The sequence below is a fragment of the Rissa tridactyla genome, chromosome 9 (genome assembly GCF_028500815.1).
Source record: "Rissa tridactyla isolate bRisTri1 chromosome 9, bRisTri1.patW.cur.20221130, whole genome shotgun sequence".
Taxonomy (NCBI): domain Eukaryota; kingdom Metazoa; phylum Chordata; class Aves; order Charadriiformes; family Laridae; genus Rissa; species Rissa tridactyla.
The window spans coordinates 1,857,379-1,875,628 of record NC_071474.1 but is presented as its reverse complement, the minus strand read 5'-3'; the positions used below and the strand labels follow the sequence as shown (position 1 = coordinate 1,875,628).

General features: G+C 57.9%; 1 protein-coding gene across 1 annotated transcript; it reads left to right on the top strand.

The window, feature by feature from the left end:
* Nucleotides 1–7,034: 7,034 nt before the first annotated feature.
* Nucleotides 7,035–17,422, top strand: NOX5 (NADPH oxidase 5). Its single transcript, XM_054214789.1, has 15 exons — nucleotides 7,035–7,154; nucleotides 7,688–7,838; nucleotides 8,635–8,845; nucleotides 9,730–9,964; nucleotides 10,357–10,510; nucleotides 11,703–11,878; nucleotides 12,589–12,771; nucleotides 13,387–13,519; nucleotides 13,998–14,140; nucleotides 15,496–15,540; nucleotides 15,765–15,889; nucleotides 16,286–16,370; nucleotides 16,548–16,647; nucleotides 16,805–16,971; nucleotides 17,291–17,422. The coding sequence occupies exons 1-15, from the start codon at nucleotides 7,035–7,037 to the stop codon at nucleotides 17,420–17,422; spliced, it is 2,160 nt and encodes a 719-aa protein (XP_054070764.1).
* The last annotated feature ends 828 nt before the right edge of the window (nucleotides 17,423–18,250 follow it).

Sequence of the window (18,250 nt, the reverse complement as noted above, 5' to 3'; positions counted from 1 at the left end):
GGGAGCTGGCTGAATAGGTACCACTGTCAGCGTAACGGGAAGGTCACAGAAAATGGATCTTTCTGCTTCACGGGAATTACGAGTATTTTACTTATCGAGGGTGAGCAGGCGCTATTGAGAAAGATTAAGGCTCTTTAGACAATTTAAAGTCCAGGATTTAGGAGAGTCGAGCGCTTTCAGAACAGTTGCCTTATTTTCACATGCTTGTATCAATATAGGGTAATATATGTGTGTTTTGGTAAAGAGGGATATTTAAAAAAAACCCAAAACACACCGCCCTTAGTATGTCGGAGCGCAGCTTTCTTACGGCATAAATTTGTGGCTGTAACGCGCTTGGACTCGTGGCTGTTGGCAGTAACAAATGGTTTGTAAGACTTTCTGCAAGGCCTGAGGAAAGAATCGCTTCTGAGCTTGGGGGGTTTGGGTGCGAAAGGGGCACGACCTCCGCCACGTGAGCAAACCTCGTTGGCGTGCGTGCGTCGGCTCGCGTCGTCTGGGGCGCTCTCGGCAAGGGCCCCTCGGGTTAGCGGTTAGGAGATGCCAACGGGCTTTTACAGCCCTCAAATTAAAAACCCAGCACGATTATGAACGTGAATGAACGGCGGTCTGCTCGATGCCCGGCTGCACTCAGAATATTTCTTAGGACAGCTCGTGTATCGAGGCCTCTCCATCACCCTGCGGACGTGGCGGACCCTTGGCCTTTGCTCAGCTCCCGTCCTGTAGCGATTTTTGTGAATAACCCCATCACGTGCGTTTGGGGAGCCACGTGCTCCCTCCTGTTTCTCAGAGTATGTAGGCGAGGACCCGTAAGCCACTTTTGAAGCGGTTCAAAAATAACTAGTTAATTATGGAAACGTCACATGCAGATGCTCCTTAATGGTTCGGTTGAAATCCTTTTCTTTTTTTATTTGACGTGGAAAGCTTCACCGGGGCTGACAGAGCTTAGACCTTTAAAAGGGTGCGCATCGCTGGGGTACAGTCATCTAAGGTGAAATCGGTTAGGTTGGAATCCGCAGGGATCCGAAGAGCACTGCGTCTCTGAATAAACCAGAGTGAAAGCTGTATCCGGCGTCTGATTTAAGGTGAGTTTAAATATGAAGAATGCTATAGCAGACCATTCTTCAAAGAAAGATTTTTTTTTTTTGACGCTTTTAATGTAATTTAAACATCTTGCATTTTTTCCGTTGTGTAGAAACGTTTGTGGAAAATTTGAGCAGACTTAAGTATTTGTAGGCGTAAGTTGCCTACTTTGTTAATGGGTACGTAATTTCTTGCCTTAATGCAAATATTCTGATAGTTGGTAAATACAAAACTAAGTTGATGTTTTTTTTAAAAAGGGAAATAAGGTATTTTGAGGAGGATTCTTTAGATTGATACATATCGGCCAGTTATAATTTTGTATTAATTGTGCTTAGTTTGAGTATTTAAAGTATCCATTTAGATTGCAGTTCGTGAATTTATAAAGCGATAAAGTATGTTTAACTTAGTTCTAAGAAATGGAGCACAGCACTTAAATTGCGATGCTTTGTGCATGTTTTTAACATGAAAGAAACATTACATTTTACAGGTGAGCAATTATCTAAATTTTATTATCTTGGATATTTTTGATAGTCATTTTTCTTAAAAAAAAAAAAAAAAAAATCCTAAAAATTTTCCTTGTGTTTAAAGGATATAATTTTCTCAAATCTAATTCTTAAGTTTGTAAACATTTTACTTCTCCTGTGTGTACATGAATGTCCTCTAGTACGTGAATGAAACGATAGTAGCTTTTTTTCCTCTTTGCTGGGCAGGAAAACACTTTGCTGTGTTTCTTTTTTGACTGTTTTTACCTGAAACTCATCACAGAGTGAATACGCAGATAAACTATTTTATTTCCATTCTCCTTTCAAAAGTTGCCGCCAAACTGCGGGTCGGTTGACCCCGTAATCAGGCACGTGCCGGTTGTATTAAGCTTGAACGACCGCGGGGTATTTTGAGAAGATGCTGTTTCGGAACATCACGGCTCCTCCGCCTGGCTCCCCCCCACCGCTCCCCCTGCTTGGGAATGCTCACAGCGAGGTGCCACCAAAACCCAACGGGGGGGTTCTCCCAGAATAACCGACACCAAACACCCTGAAATCACCAGCCAGATTGCTGACAAATAATAAATGTTGGCCCCTTTTTAGCTACCTGCTGGTTTGGGGCCTTAAAAATTCATAGCGTGAAGCTGGGGAACCCGGTCGCTCTCCGTCAGAAGAGACTGAGTCGTGAGTTTCAGATGCGAGTTTCGGGTGTTGAAGCTTTCAGAAAAATACCAAATATCAGTGACGTTGGGATGACGTTGTGAGGAACGCCAGCTCTGCTCTTACCGTGTGCTGCTCTGCTTGACCCATCGGGGCTGGAGCGTGTCCAGAGAAGGGCAATGGGGCTGGTGGGGGCCCTGGAGCACAAGTCCTGTGAGGAGCGGCTGAGGGAGCTGGGGATGTTCAGCCTGGAGAAAAGGGGGCTGAGGGGAGACCTTCTCGCTCTCTACAGCTCCCTGAAAGGAGGGGGGAGCCAGGGGGGGTCGGGCTCTTCTCCCAGGGAACAGGCCATGGGACAAGAGGGAATGGCCTTAAGTTGTGCCAGGGGAGGTTTAGGATGGATATTAGGAAAAATTTCTTCACCGAAAGAAGACATTGGAACGGGCTGCCCAGGGCAGTGGTGGAACCACCATTTCTGGAAGTATTTAAAAGACGCGTAGACGTGGGGCTGAGGGACATGGGTTAGTGGTGGTTTGGGCAGTGTTGGGTTAACCGTTGGACTTGATGATCTTCAAGGTCGCTTCCAACCTAAACCATCCTATGATTCTATGAAAACTTCACGGGGCTCGGAGGAGGAGAGCGACACAACCCAAAAACGTATCGAAACTTAAGTTGCTAATAAATGCAAGAAACAACGAAAAATAACTTAAAACGATGGCTTGACTGTCTTCCGGCTCCACAAAGACCCAGGCAGGGTGACTTTCTTCCTAGAGCAGGGATGGCGTTGCCTCCGCCTTCCCTCCCCCCTGCAGCGGGACGATGCCTTTGCCACCTCCCACCGCACACCGCGACGGACGTCTCGATTTTCAGGCTCCACTGGCAGGGATGTTGCCTTTGAAGAAATGACTCAGGAAGGCACATTTCAAAGCTGCTGCTTGCCTAAATTATTGCTCAGCAGCGTTACAGGGATGTGTCTCTTCTGTGTTAATTGCAGCCTCTTCGTTTAAGCAGGCGCGAGCCTCACTGGCGGCTGCTGGGGTGTTAGTGCTGTAGCTGCTTCTCGTCCTCGGGTGTTTTGCTGCTTTTAAGGCCATTGAATGCGTTTGTACATTTGATTTTGGTCTTGGAGTGACAGGCAGTTGAGGCACCGTCCTGTCAAGTTTGCCAGATGTATGATTTGACTCCAGAAAGTAGCTTTAATTAGTGATTTCAATGGAAACGGCCTGCGTTGGTCTCCGCTATAGGTTTTTGCAGAACTGGGTCCTTGTCTTCGGTCCATCTTGCACGGCCGGCGTTACCATCACACGTTCCAGCGCGGTGCGAAAATTCTGGGTTTGTGGCCGGCTTTGAAAGCCTGAGAGGGGAACCTCTGCGGGCAGAGGAAACAGAAGCGCTTTTCTTGAGCGGTGATTGACTCGCCAGGCTTATTTTCATAAACTTCTATGAGGAATTTAAGGCAAGAACTAAAATAAAACAGAGTTGCGCTGGCGCATCCGCCCGCTCCGAGGGGAGATTATCCGGCATCCCACTCCGTGCAGCGTCCGATGTCTGATTGTAAGGTATTATGTCCTTTTTGTAGCAGCCTGACCACAATTTATTAAGTTGCATTAGCGAATTTAAGGTCTCCTTTACTTTAGATATCCGCAGTATGTTTGTATAGGTGAACTACTCTGGGCATAAAGGGGGGATTGTGGCTGCAGGATCCAGCACGTACTTGGAGATGATTTATATTTTACTCTCCCGTTCCCCTAGTGAACGGTTTTGTGACCTTGGATTGCCACGGTTTTAAAGTGAATTTATCTGGACTGTGAACTGACAGGTTTTGCTCAGTTCAGAACTTGTGGTGCTTGGCTTCCGCTGGATCCCCGTGGGGAAAGCTGCGACTGCGTGTAAAATACAGTCGAGAAGAAACGCCGCCGCAGTGGGAAATGGGAAGAATAACCCCCTTGAAACTGCATTACTTGGCAGCGAAGCTCAGCAGCAGGCAGTCTCTACAGCACCCGTTTCTCAGCTCTTAGCTGGGTTAAAGGAGTTATACCTATTTTTGTGTACTTTCATAAAATCTCTTTACTGCGATTCTGTTTCAGCATCTTTTCAAATGGAAGCCTTACCGTGGTTAGGGAAATAAGCCCTTACGTGAGGAATGACCCAGTTGTGACCCAAGGAGGTGCTTTTTGCGTGACGGATTTTGTGTTTCCTGGTACTTTCCGTCGTGGTAGTGTGTCTGGAGGGGAAGGCGCTGACGGCAGGGCACTGCGTAGGGGTTTCCTATACCTTGTGCGGGCTCTGCTGCCTTAGCCAGCTGCCTCCCCGCTCTTCGCCCTCTGATGCGCGGGGCATACACCGTGCGCGGGGCGTACATCACGGTGCGGCTTGGGCGGTGAGGTAGGAGAGGTGAGGCCGTGGATGCTCCTGAGGTGGGGTCTCTGTGCAGCACAAGCCTTGGTCCCTGGGCGACGTCCCCACCGCAGACCTGAGCCACGTCTGCAGTTCCCCTGGAGCCGGAGGGGGGATTTTTGTCCAAAGCTCAGCGAACTTTCCAATAAACAAGTCGGTAGGCAAACCGAGGGAGTTTTTCCAGCTGGGATCGGCTGCCTCGGCTCCGGCGATGAAGCGAAACTCTGCCGCTTAGCGTACAAAACGTCTCCCTGCTTCCCCTGCTCCATCGCTGCCTGGAGCAGCCCCGGCATCAGCCGGAGCAGTAAAGCAGAAATGGTTTACTACCTGGCTGCTGGTCCTGACATCCCCATGGCAACCTCCTCCCCAATTCAGCCCCCGCTTAGTGCCGTACAAGTAGGATTTGTTCAAAAACGAATAAAGGTTGCAGTATGAAAAAGACACTTCCCCGTGTGTTCCTGACGGCCAGTAAATAAGGATTGAAGCACCGGGTGAATACGAGCTCTTTATTGGAGTTGGCAGGGCCCGCGCTTCCCAAGGTTAGACTGCTTAATGGCGCAAGAAATATAAAATAAAGGAAATTAAAAGAATAGCATGCAACAGCTGTGATCGGCTATGTTTTAAATATCACGTGGGAAGAGCTGCAGCCGCAGACCTGCTGACAAAACCAGGTGTGACTGTAAGACGGGAGAGACAGTAAATTAAAACCAGTGAAGCAGGAGTGACCTCCCTGTACGCGAGCAGAAGTTTGTGCCTTGTTCCCAGCCGTATCGCCCAAACTTGCTCTATCACCGCCTGTTCTCCCCAGGAACGCCGTGTCCTCCTGCTGAGACCCCCGTTTGATGTCCCGTTCAGGAAGGGGGAGCGGGAGGGGGTCGGGGCGATGCGGCAGAGGCTGGCTCAGAGTTGTAGAAAGGCTCGTTGGACGCTGCGGCTCTGTGTTGATTTGCTCTTGGTTTCCCGAGATAAGGAGAACCGGCAGTAATTTTGGACTCCGTTGGCAAGCTGCTGTCAGATCGGAGAGAAGCGTGGTGGATTCGAAGATGCGGGGGACTGGAGAAGGAGATGGAGAGGGGGATGGGGAAGCGAGAAGGCAGGGACCAAAAGGGAACAGGGATGAGGACCAGCCAGGAGAGGAGAGGGAAGGGGAGAGAGGGCCGGGTGCCTGCAGAGAGCAAGGTTTCCCGTCTCCCTGCTCCAGTTTTGTTGGCAAAGGGAAACCCCAGGGCATCTTGCCGCTGCCACCCTCCTTTTGTCCCGGCGTGACAGAGGAGTGGCACCTCCCCGGCGCCGGGCCCTGAAAGGGTCTGGGAACGGTTCAGTCCAGAAAACCGAGCTCCCAGAAGTTAGGGAACTCCTAGGATTAAGGTGTGGGTGTAAGAAGTTGTTCAGCCTCGCTGAGCGCACGCTGTGGAACAGGTCGGGCTGCGCGATGCTGCCTCAGGCTGGGGTGAGCAAAGGGACCCGGGCAGCCCCAGGGCTTGTGCCCACTGGTCCTGCTCTACCCGAGGGACCGGCTACAGAGGCCCGAGAGCAGCACGTGTCTCAGCTCTTACCATCCCCTGTGCTGGTCATTGTGAATTCGGGTCCACAAAAGCAGGCGAGAGTCTCACAGGGGGCGTGCGGGCACAGGGTGGCTCAAGCAGCCACATCTTTCGACTTGCCTTGGGAAGAAAGGTCAGGAAGGAAGGAAAAGCTGGAGAGGGACTTTTTACAAGGGCATGTAGTGATAGGATGAGGGTGAGGGCTTCGAACTGGAAGAGGGGAGATTGAGATGAGATATTAGGAGGAATTCTTGGCTGTGAGGGCTGTGAGCCCCTGGCCCAGGTTGCCCAGAGGAGCTGTGGCTGCCCCATCCCTGGAGGGGTTCAAGGCCAGGTTGGACGGGGCTTGGAGCAACCTGGGCTGGTGGGAGGTGTCCCTGCCCAGGGCAGGGGGTGCCACTGGGGGGGCTTTAAGGTCCCTTCCCACCCAAATCATTCTATGATTCTACGAATTACCCCTTATTAGTACTAATATCACCTCCAGCACATTCGTGGTGGTGATCGGTAGCGCGGCAGGTACAAACAGGACTCAGCAGCTCGTTTCTTTGGTACGTGGAAATTTGGGGTTGTGTGTGATGCAGCACCCACGTGCTCCTCAGGTGTGTATTGTCACCATGGCTGTCGTGGCTGCCTGCGTCCCGGCTCATCCCAGGGCGGCTGCTGCGGGACCCAATGTGGGACCAGCAGCGAGGGATGCCCCATCCTGCCCTGGCGAGCCGGCAGGGAGCAGCCACGCCGTGCCCGGCTGCAGGGAGCCTGTGGGTGGTGAAAGCATGGCAGAAACAGTAAAAAAGCAGGTTTTGAAGGCTCCAGGGCGTTGCGAGGGGCTGCTGCCCGTCCCGCGCTCTGCCCTCCCGCAGGTTCCCGCACCATGAGCGCGGCTGAGGATGCCGAGTGGCTGCGGCGGGTGAGGAAGCAGTTCGGGAACATCGCGGGGGAGCACAAAGAAATCAACTTGGAAGAATTCAAAAGTGCTCTGCAAGTGAAGGAGGTGAGCGCTCCCACGGGGGGCCAGGGTGTGGGGTCCCTTCCTCCGGGCAGCCCGACACCGAGCTGTGGTCTCTTATTGTACTTCAAGAAAATTAAGCTTAAAAAATAGAATCGCATGATGTTGCGGGAGAGAGAAACCTGGAGGTACGCTGCAGCAAGCGAGAGTGGAAAACATGGATTAACCACCCGCAATGCAAAATCGATTGGATATCCACAGTCTGTCTTTGAACACGCTTGGCTATTCCCAGCGAATATTCCCTCCCGGCTGCCTGTCGCCCCGTCCCATCCCATCCCGTGTCCCCTGGGCTCCCTCCCTTCCCCGGGCAGCCCCCTCCGGCTGTGGTGCCAATACACCCCTGCGAAACGGCAGCCTTCGTCCCTCCCTCCTGTTTTCGGACCGTCCCCGTGACTTTCAGCTTTTGCCAGACGATTCCCGTGGCTGGTGGCGAGAGGTTTGTTTGTAGCGTCAGGACCCGGCCGGTGGGAGAGCATCCCACCGCCACCATGTGAGAGCGTTTGCCTCCCTCCCCGCAGTCCTTCTTTGCCGAGAGGTTCTTCGCGCTCTTCGACTCGGACGGGAGCGGGACCATTAGTCTGGAGGAGCTGCTGAAAGCCCTGAGCCTGCTCGTGCACGGGAGCCAGACGGACAAGCTGAGATTCCTCTTCCAAGTTTACGACGTGGATGGTAAGATGACGAAAAACAGGTTAATTTGTGGGGTTTTTTTTGAACAAAGTTGCAAGGCGGCGCGGCTCTCCTCTGAGCATCCAAGTGCCGGCATCGCCCCTCGGGCTCGGTGCTGGTCCCCTCTGGGGTTAAGCACAGCTGGGTAAGGGGGGAGGTGGGTCTTCACTGCTGGATATCCGTTAAAGGTAAGCGTCTATCTGGCACAAATCCACCTGAAAACCAGCAGTTAAACCAGCCACCCGGCAGGAATTCCCACAATTCGCTTTCCCCCTCGGCCGCAGAGAGGAGCCCTCTCTGCTCCGCACAGGCATCAGCTCTCAGCCCCCTTGATATTTGCAAATCCCAGCCCGCTCCCTTCTTCCTCCATGGGCTGGGAAAGCTGGAAATAACAAAAGCAAAGCTTTTCTTGAGCTGCTTTTCCTGCTCGGACCTGCTTGGGCAGAAAATGCTGGCCGAAGAACTGAGAGCCGAGCCGCTTGCCCGTCTGGTTTGCCCTCGTGCCTGGCTGCCAGATAAGCGTGTCTGCGTGGCTTTGCTAGTGCCGAGCTCTGCCAGCCAGGCGGCAACGCGGCTGCTGCGGGGAAACGGCCCATTACGTCGCCTTTCTTTAAAAAAACCAGCTGATTTATGAGCAATGGCACGGTCCTTCCTCCCAAAGAGCCTGCGTGCGTTAAGGGGAGGTGATTTCTGCATCAAAGGTGCAAGGCGAAGGTAGAACCGTGGGGTTGTCGGGGTGCGGCAGCGCGTGGGGGGGTCCCTGCCGTGACCTGCCGCGGCGCCCGCTCGCCCCGCGCAGGCAGCGGCTGCATCGACCCCGACGAGCTGCGCCTGGTGCTGCGGTGGTGCCTGCGGGAGAGCGCCATAGCCCTGCCCGAGGAGCGGCTGGCGGACCTCACCTGGGCACTCTTCGAGGCCGCCGACAAGGACCACAGTGGCTCCATCACCTTCGAGGAGCTCCGGGAGGAGCTGGAGGGTTTCCCAGAGGTCATGGAGAACTTGACCATCAGGTAGCTGTGACGGGGGGCTCTCCGGCAGTCCCGTGGGGCTGCGGGTTCCCCTGTGAGCACATTTTTCCTCTTGAGTGGAGGGAAAAACATGGGATTTATGCCCTCACTAAGGTTCTCATGGGGTGCCCAGGCCATAAGGTACTGGGAGCGACTCAAGTGCCTTGCGGTGCCAAGCTGGGTGCAGGGATGGTGTTGGGATGGATGCAGGGCTCGGATGTAGGGATAGTGCTGGGATGGGTGCAGGAATGGTGCTGGGATGGATGCAGGGCTCGGATGTAGGGATAGTGCTGGGATGGGTGCAGGGATGGCGTTGGGGTGGATGTAGGGATAGCTGCAGGGATGCTGCTGGGATGGGGGCAGGGCTTGGATGTGAGGATAGGTGTTGGCATGGATGCAGGGCTTGGATGTAGGGATGGGTGCAGGGATGGTGTTGGGATGGATGCAGGGCTCAGATGTAGGGATGGATGCAGGGATGGCATTGGGATGGATGCAGGGCTCAGATGTAGGAATGGTGCTGGGATAGGTGCAGGGATGGCATTGGGATGGATGTAGGGATAGCTGCAGGGATGCTGCTGGGATGGGGACAGGGCTTGGATGTGAGGATAGGTGTTGGGATGGATGCAGGGCTGGTTTTGGGATGGATGTAGGGCTCGGATGTAGGGATAAGTGCAGGGATGGTGCAAGGATGGTGCTGGTATAGGTGCAGGGCTCGGATGTAGGGCTGGGTGCAGGCATGGTGCTGGGATGGGTGCAGGGATGGTGCTGGGATGATGCCATGCTGGGGGCAGGACTCAGATGCAGGGATGAGTGCCAGCCTGGGTGTGGGACTGCCCCGGCTTCCCCCTTTCTCCGGGCAAGGCGCAAGCCGATGCCTCCGTTCCCAGTGCAGCGAGCTGGCTGAAGCCCCCGCCGCCCACGGAGAGGAGCTGCCGGCCGCGCTACCTGACCCGGGCGTACTGGCACAACCACCGCGGCAAGCTCGCCTTCCTGGGGGGCTACATCAGCCTCAACCTCCTGCTCTTCGCCCTGGCTGCCCTGCGGCACGCCGGCCTCGGCGGGTGGCTGGTGGTGGCCCGGGGCTGCGGGCAGTGCCTGAACTTCAACTGCTCCTTCCTCGCAGTGAGTGCTGGGTGGCAGGAGGGATGCTGAGCTGGCGGGGGGCGCGGGGTGATGGTTACCTGGGCTGTTTACGGTCACATTTACGCTAGGACCTTCTCTCTGTGCCAGGGGCTCCTTGGAGGGCAGTAATCGGAGCCTGTGAACTTTTGCGGTTGTGGGACCAGGCTGTCTCCTCTTGTTTATAAATAAATAATGGGTTAGGGAGGTTGTGAGCTCTCTGGGACGAGGGCACTTATGGCACCCTGCACATGGGTCCTTGATTTCTGCCTCTGGGTGCTCTCCAGGCTGTATTAGCAGGGAGCTGGCTCTGGAGCCCCGGGGGACCAGCCCCTGGCTGAGCCCCCCAACATCTCTGATTGTCCCCGGCATCTCTGACTGCCCCTCTCCCGGAGGTGCTGATGCTGCGGAGGTGCCTGACCTGGCTGCGAGCTACCCCCATCGCCAAGGTTTTGCCACTGGACCAGCACGTCGTTTTCCACCAGCTGGTGGGGTATGTGGTGCTGGCGCTGGCAGCCGTTCACACGGGCGCCCACGTCGCCAACTTCAGTAAGTAGCAGCTCCCGGGCAGGGGAGGCCCTTCGGCTGCCAGGGGTTTGTCTCGGGCAGCACCCGCTCTAACGCGCCCCATCAACCCTGTGGGGGGTTCCCTCCTTCCAGTCCCTCTGCTAAAGTGGAAAATGCCCCTCGGTGCAGGGGGCATCACCCACCCTGCACTGACGAAAAGTTGAGGGGGCCTGGACCGAGCCCCGAGGGTGGATGTTCGTGTCCCAGGGGGATGCAGATGTCCCGGGGAAGGGACGCTCGTGTCCCATGGGGGGATGCTTATGTCCCAGAGGGATGCTTATGTCCCAGAGGGATGCAGATGTCCCAGGGAGGGGATGCAGGTATCCCAGGGGGATGCACATGTCCTGGGGGTGGGATGCAGATGTCCCGGGGAGGGGATGCATATGTGCCAGGGGGGATGCTTGTGTCCTGGAGGGATGCAGGTGTCCCAGGGACGGGATGCAGATGTCCCATGGGGGCATGCTTATGTCCTGGCGGGATGCAGATGTCCCATGGGGGGATGCAGATGTCCCGGGGATGGGATGCAGATGTCCCAGGGAGGGGACGCATGTGTCCCAGGGGGCACGCATATTCTCCACGAAGGCGATGCATGTGTCCTGGGTGTGCACATGTCCCGGGGAGGGGGATGCAAGCCCTGGGGAGGGGGGTGCACATGCCCAGGGGGGCTGAGAGGCCGCAGGCAGGGTGCGGGCAGCCAGAGGGTGCGTGCGGTGCCGCACGGTCTGTGCACTGGCTGTGATCCCCCTCTAGCGGCTCCCCAGCCAGCAGCGGGGGGGCTCCCGCTCACCCCCCACGCAGCTCCCGAGTGGGGTCTGTGCCCCACAGCCCTGCGCCCCATGGCCCTCCCATCACCCCACGGCGGGGTGCCAGGGCTGCACCCCCCGCTCGGGGGCATGAGCAACACAAGGGGGGAGCACGTCTGCTCGCACTACCCACCCTCCTGCGAAATGCCCCCCTTGCAACGATGCTGAGCCCGAGAACGGGCTCCAGAAAGGAGAAATGTTGCATTTTTTCAACACGTCCGAGCAAAGCACTTGGGCGCTTCTTAGTTAGAAAAAAACTAATTAAAATAATGTAATTGGCAAGAGTTGGGTGGGTGCAGCAGAAATCTGGGTGCGCCGCGGGTGGGTGCTGCGGGTGTCCTGCGCCCCGTCCCGACCCTGCGTGTGCCCAGGCAGGCTGGCGCGGCAGGATGGGCGCCATGCCCTCGCCGAGTACCTGCTGTCGGCACGGCCCGGCGCGGGCGGCCTGGGCGGCACGGCCTCGCAGACGGGGCTGGCGCTGCAGGGACTGCTGGCCGCCATGCTCGCCTTCTCCAGCCCCTGCATCCGACGGAGCGGCCACTTTGAGGTGGGTCCTGCCGCGGCCCCGTGCGACCGGGAGAGCCCCAGCGGTGCCAAAGCTGCTCCATGTTGGGGAGCAGGGCAGCAGGGGGAGGGTCCGGTGGGGAGGTGCCCAGCCCTGGGCTGCCCCATGTCGGGGGAGAGCTCGTGAGCTGGTGCCTCCCTGGGACCATCCAATGCTCCTCAGGTTTGCAGTTTTGGGGTTTCCGTGCTTTTGTTAGCCTGGAGAAGAGCAGGCTGAGAGGGGATCTCACCAATGCTCATCAATAGCTAAAGGGTGGGTGTCAGGAGGATGGGGCCAGGCTCTTCTCGGTGGTGCCCGGCGACAGGACAAGGGGTAATGGGCACAAACTGGAACACGGGAAGTTCCATCTCAAGACAAGGAGGAACTTCTTTCCCGTGAGGGTGGCAGAGCCCTGGCACAGGCTGCCCAGAGAGGTGGGGGAGTCTCCGTCTCTGGAGACATCCCAACCCCGCCTGGAGGCGTTCCTGTGCCACCTGCTGTGGGTGACCCTGCTCTGGCAGGGGGTGGGACTGGGTGATCTCCAGAGGGCCCTTCCCACCCCCACCGCTCTGAGAATCTGGGATTCTTTACTGTTTGAGCTGCCTTTGCTTGTTGGGGTGCCCCAGCGCCACCTCACCAGGAAGCACCGTTTGGCTCCACCGCTTTCGGTTCCCCCTCAGCCCCCCCCGTGCCCCCCTGCTCCCTGCCCACAGGTCTTCTACTGGACCCACCTCTCCTACATCTCTGTCTGGACCCTCCTCATCCTCCACGGCCCCCATTTCTGGAAGTGGTTTGCGGTTCCCGGCTGCCTCTTTGCGCTGGAGAAGGTGGCGGGCTTGGCTTGGCGGCGCGCTGGGGGGCTGCGCATCGTGGAGGTCAACCTGCTCCCCTCCAAGGTCTGCACCCCTTCCCACACCCCCCCAGCTCTTCTGAGAGCGGGAATGAAGGTGCCGCGTCTCACAGAAACACCTTTAATATTGTGAGCTGGAAGGGGGATGCTCCCCCGGCCACGCGCGGGAGGGACGGGGTGCAATGAGCAGTTTGCATGGAAAAGACGCAGGTTTGCGTTGCTTCGGGCTGCGTCGGGGAACCTTTGTGGCAAAAAAGTGAAAGTGATATTTGTTTTCAGGCAATTTTTTTTAAAATTAGAATTTTTGCCTGTTGTGCAAGTAAAAAAAAAACAAACAAAAAACCAAAACAAAACCTAAACTCACAGGAAAACAAAAGATAAAATGAAAACTGCTTTGGCTCTTAGTTTCTTCAAAAAAAATTGCCGTTCGAGGCCAGCCCTAGCCGAGATTTTTGTTTGATAGCGAAGCTGGGCAGTGAATGGGAGAACAAACCCTTTTCTGGGGTCGAAGCCGTGCGTCCGCCTCATGCCGGCTGCTTTGGAAAACGGGAGACACAAACCCGGGTGCTGGTGGGCTGCGGGAACACCGCCCCGGCGGAGACGGACCAGCGCGACATGCCTGCTGGATGCTCCCAGCTTCTCTGCTCTCCTTTTTCTCCAGGTGACTCACCTTGTGATCGAGAGACCGCAGTTTTTCCGCTACGAGCCCGGAGACTATATCTACCTGAACATCCCGGCCATCGCCACCTACGAGTGGCACCCCTTCACCATCAGCAGCGCTCCCGAGCAGCAAGGTGATGGCCGATCCTTTCCTCATCTTGCATCACCGGCATGTTTTGCATCACCGGGATGATGTTTTGCATCACACCAGCCCCCCGAGGACAGCTGGATCCCCTCTGAGGGTGGCGCGAGGAGGTGGCCATGCCCATGGAGCAGGGCAGCGTGCCTTCATGGTTGCCTCAACCTCTGCCCGTGCATAAGTGCCGCGTAAAAACATGCGTTTGGCTTATTTCAAGCAAAGCACGGGGAACGAATGGCACCTGAATACCCTGCCCGGCTCCGTGGGTGCCCAAGGTTTGGGATTTGGGCTTCACCCAGCTATTGGAGCAAGCCCAGTCCCCTGCTGCAAGCCCAGGGCTGAGATGAAGGAGGATGAGGTGGGGATTGCTGCACCCGGGGCCGGAGCTGTGCGGTGCCCAGCCCGCGGTGCCGGGGGCGGCAGGGCAGTGCCTTACGGAGGATGCCCACCCCCTGCCCCGCTTCATCCTGCAGAGACCCTCTGGCTGCACATCAGGTCGCTGGGCCAGTGGACCAACAAGCTGTACGAATACTTCCAGCAGCCCGAGTTGCCCAGCCCGGAGCCAAAACCGCTCAGCAGGAGCCTGAGGGAGAAGAGATGCCGGCGCTGGGCGCAGGTCGGTGCGGACGGGGCTCAGCTTTTGGCAAACGCAGGGGTCAGACCGTGGAATGCTGCTGCTTGGCAGAGGTTTGCGATGCGGCTTTGCCAAGCTGAGCACCCCCAGCGCGCCCATGGGTTTCTCAAGCTGATGTCCTTGTCTGGCACGTGGGGAGGGCTCTGCCCCGCGGGCTCTCCCTGCCCAGCTCCAAAAAAGCAAAGAAGCGAGGACAGGTCGGGCTGGGCGCTCTCTGCCGAGCGGTTCCCCCCGGGGGCACCCCAGTTCTCAACCACCCGTGCGGCACCAGGCTGGGCATGGGGCACCTCTCCTGCTGCGTGTCCTCCGCAAGGCGCTCGTGCTGCCTTGGAGGACTTCGTGTCCCACCCTCCGCCGAGGCCGTGTGACCCTGGTGGATGGGCCATCAGATGCCGGCGAGCATCGCGCAGCCAGCGATGCCTTGGCCTTTGCCTTCCAGGAAGGTCTCTGCAGCAGGGCTGGCTCGGAGCAGGGGTCCGTGGCCACTGGAGGGGACGGAGACGTTCAGCTGATGTCGTACAGAGCCACCAGTGCTGCTGCCCCGGGAGAGGAGGACCTGCCGGCGGGGGGGGTGAGCACCGTCTCCCGCCCTCGCCCAGCACCGCCAGCCCCGCGCCCTCCCCGGGGGGCAGAGGCAGAGCCCCCGGGGCCTGCGGGGTGGGAGGGGGGGGTCTCTGCTCTCATCAACACGGCAGCGACTGGAGGCCCAGCCTGCAGAAACGAGGGGAAGCGCGGCTTCCATCCCGCATGGGCCGAAACTCATTAAGAAGCTCTTTTTAAAAGAAACTTCATCCGCTTCCAGGCTGCTGAGCGCCACCGTTAGTGGCTTTTATCCCCCGATATGAAAAGCTCTCAGGATATTGATTCTGTCTGGGCTGGCGGAGCAGTCCCTGCAGATAACGAATTTACATGCGCCGGTTGTACTGAGTTTCTCTCCCTGGCTCTCTTTTGCTCCTGTCTGCGCCCCGGTGAGCAGAGGTTCCCCACGCCTGCTCCCACCGCCCGCACCATCGTGGTCGCTGTAAACCTCTTATTCACCCCCCAGCCTGCGTGGGGATCTGGATAATTGCCTTTTTAATCAACACTCAACCCGATTACGATCCAGACAACACCATCAGGTGGCAGGTTCCCGGCGTGGGACGTGTGTGGGGTGTCCCAGCAGAAGTGCGGGCACCGCACTGAGCTTGGCATCGAGGGATGCGGCTGGAAGCGGTGTGCACAGCCCAGAAAAAAACACCCAAAAAACAAGCCCAGGGAACAAGAGGGTCAGCGTTAGCTGTCACGGAGGGGTTAGGGGTAGGCAGGAGGAGACGCTCACTGCTCTCTTTACCTAGCAGGTGTCCACGGGGCTGGGTGAGACCCATCGGCTCTGCAGCATCAAGGTGAGGGATGCCCCGGTCCTTCCCCGGCTTTGGTGAGCAGGGCTGTGCTCAGCATCCCCGGGGGGACCCACACGTGTGCCCGGTCACCCCATGCATGTAGCCCCTGTGCTCCACAAGCCTGCAGTGCCCCCTGTGCACTAAACCCTGCTCCTATCCGCAGTTTACGAGTTGTTTTAGCACCCGCGGGCTGCTGGGTTTATCCACGACTTTCTTGTCTCTCCTAGTGCTACATCGACGGCCCCTACGGGACCCCGACGCGGAGGATCTTCACCTCGGAGCACGCCGTGCTCATCGGCGCAGGCATTGGCATCACCCCCTTCGCCTCCATTCTGCAGAGCATCATGTACAGGTTGGTGCCGTTGCAGCAGTTCGGGCTGCGGTCGCGCCAGCAGATCCCCAGTACGAGCTCTGGCGTCGCTTTGGGAGGCACAAGGCATGATGTACGCCGCGGTAGACCCGTCCTCCAACACTTCTCCCTGCGGGATGAGCACCATGGGGCAGCACCCATCGTGGCTCCTCCTCACTTCTAACCTTGGGACTCATAACACGTGGCCACGAGACCCACAGCTGGGTCCTCCCTCCGTGTCAGGCTTTTCCCTGGGGATTTCTGCTGCAGGGAGACCCGCTGGCAGGAGGTTGGCCTGGAGATGGTGAGGAACGGGTGCTTGGGGTCTCCTTGCGAAGGTCTGCTGGGGTGTGCGGGGTGCGGGCGGTGGGGCGGGCAGGGCTGTGTCTGCCCGTGCAGGTACCGCCGGCGAAAGCAGAGCTGCCCCAGCTGCCATTACTCGTGGTGCGAGGACCTGCGGGACGAGGAGATGACGCTCAGGAAGGTAGGAGCAGGCAGAGGGGGACCAAGGTTAACCCTGGGGACAGTGACAAGGGGGCTTGCAGGGTCACGGGGGTGGAGATCCCACAAGCATCCCTTCCCAGTCCAGGAGGTCTGGGGCGGTGGGTGGCTGGATTTGGCCCCCGTGCTGACAGCTCCAAAGGCTGCTGTGTCCTTTCAGGTTGACTTCATCTGGATAAATCGGGACCAGAAGCACTTTGAGTGGTTCGTCAGCCTGCTAACCAAGCTGGAAATGGAGCAGGCTGAGCAAGAGCCGGGAGGTGAGCGGGAGGCAGGGGCCGGCCACCACAGCCCCCTGACCTGGGGGTGCCCAGCCCCGTGCTTGGTGTCACCCCCGGCAGTGCCCACCCTGACCCGAGGGGGCATGGTGTGGGGCCGGACCCCCCGTCTGCAGCCGGGCTCCACTTGAACACCCAGAGCCGTTTTTGGAGATGCACATGTACATGACGTCGGCCCTCAGCAAGAACGACATGAAGGCCATCGGGCTGCAGATGGCCCTGGACCTGCTGGCCGCCAAGGAGCAGAGGGACTCCATCACGGGGCTGCGGACCAGGACCCAGCCCGGCCGCCCCGACTGGAGCAAGGTGAGGGCTGGCCCTGCCCCGCTGCCGACAGCACGCTCGTGGGGAGGGCGCCGTGTCCCCCAGACCCGCTCTTTGTGGAGGGACACCGCGGGAGAGACCCATTTTAGAGCAGGAGGATGCACTGGGATACCCAGACCTGGATATTCCTGGGATATCCCTCCTGTGGGAGTGCTGGGGAGCACGGGGAGGCTGAGTTGTGCCGGGCAGCACCTGCTAAAGCAGGCAGCAGGGATCTGGCCATCGCTGGGAGGGGAGCGGGCTGTGCCACCACCTTCTCTTCTCCCTTCCACCTCCTCTTCTCCTTTCGCCTGTGCCCTAGGTGTTTGGGAAGGTGGCGGAGGAGAAGAAAGGGAAAGTCCAGGTCTTCTTCTGTGGCTCGCCAGCGCTTGCCAAAGTCATCAGGGCACACTGCGAGCACTTCGGCTTCCGCTTCTTCAAAGAAAACTTCTAACTGCTGGCCCTCGCCTCCCTGCCTGCCCCTGCCAGCCCTGATGCCGGGTGATGGGCTCTGGTGGCTGGATCCTGCTGCACGGCCTGTGCTGGCTCCAGGCTGTCTCTCAGTCAAAGCTGGGGAGGGTGGGATGCACAGCAAGGGACAGGGAGAGGAAGGGGCTGAGCTCGGCCATGGGGCTTTGGGGTGGAGGGGACGCAGTCCTGGAGCCATTTTGGGTGGAGGAGATGGGTGTCCTGGAGCATCCGTGTAGAGGTTTTGAGGGGGAAATAACCAATGCCCCAGAGCACTTTGGGATGGGGGGGACGGGGTCCATAAGCACCTTGCAGGGCTTTGGAACGGAGAGGATGGGGTTCTATCACCTTGCTGGGCTTTGGGATGGAGGGAACTGTGTACTACATCCCCTTGTCGGTCTTTGGGAGAGAGGGGATGGGGTGCTGCATCACCTTGCCGACTTTGGGAGGGAGGGGATGGGGTCCTGCATCCCCTTGTAGGTCTTTGGGAGGGAGGGGATGGGGTTCTGCATCACCTTGATGACTTTGGGAGGGAGGGGATAGGGTCCTGCATCACCTTGCAGGGCTTTGGGATGGAGAGGATGGCGTCCTGCATCACCTTGCGGGGCTTTGGGATGTAAGGGACGGGGTCCTGCATCACCTTGCAGGGCTCTGGGAAGGAGGGGATGCCCTTGCAGGTCTTTGGGACGGAGGGGACGGGTCCTGCGTCCCCTTGCCGGGCTCTGGGACGGAGGGGACGGGTCCTGCGACCCCTTGCCGGGCTCTGGGACGGAGGGGACGGGGTGCTGGAGCCCGTGGGGGTGGCGGGCACCCG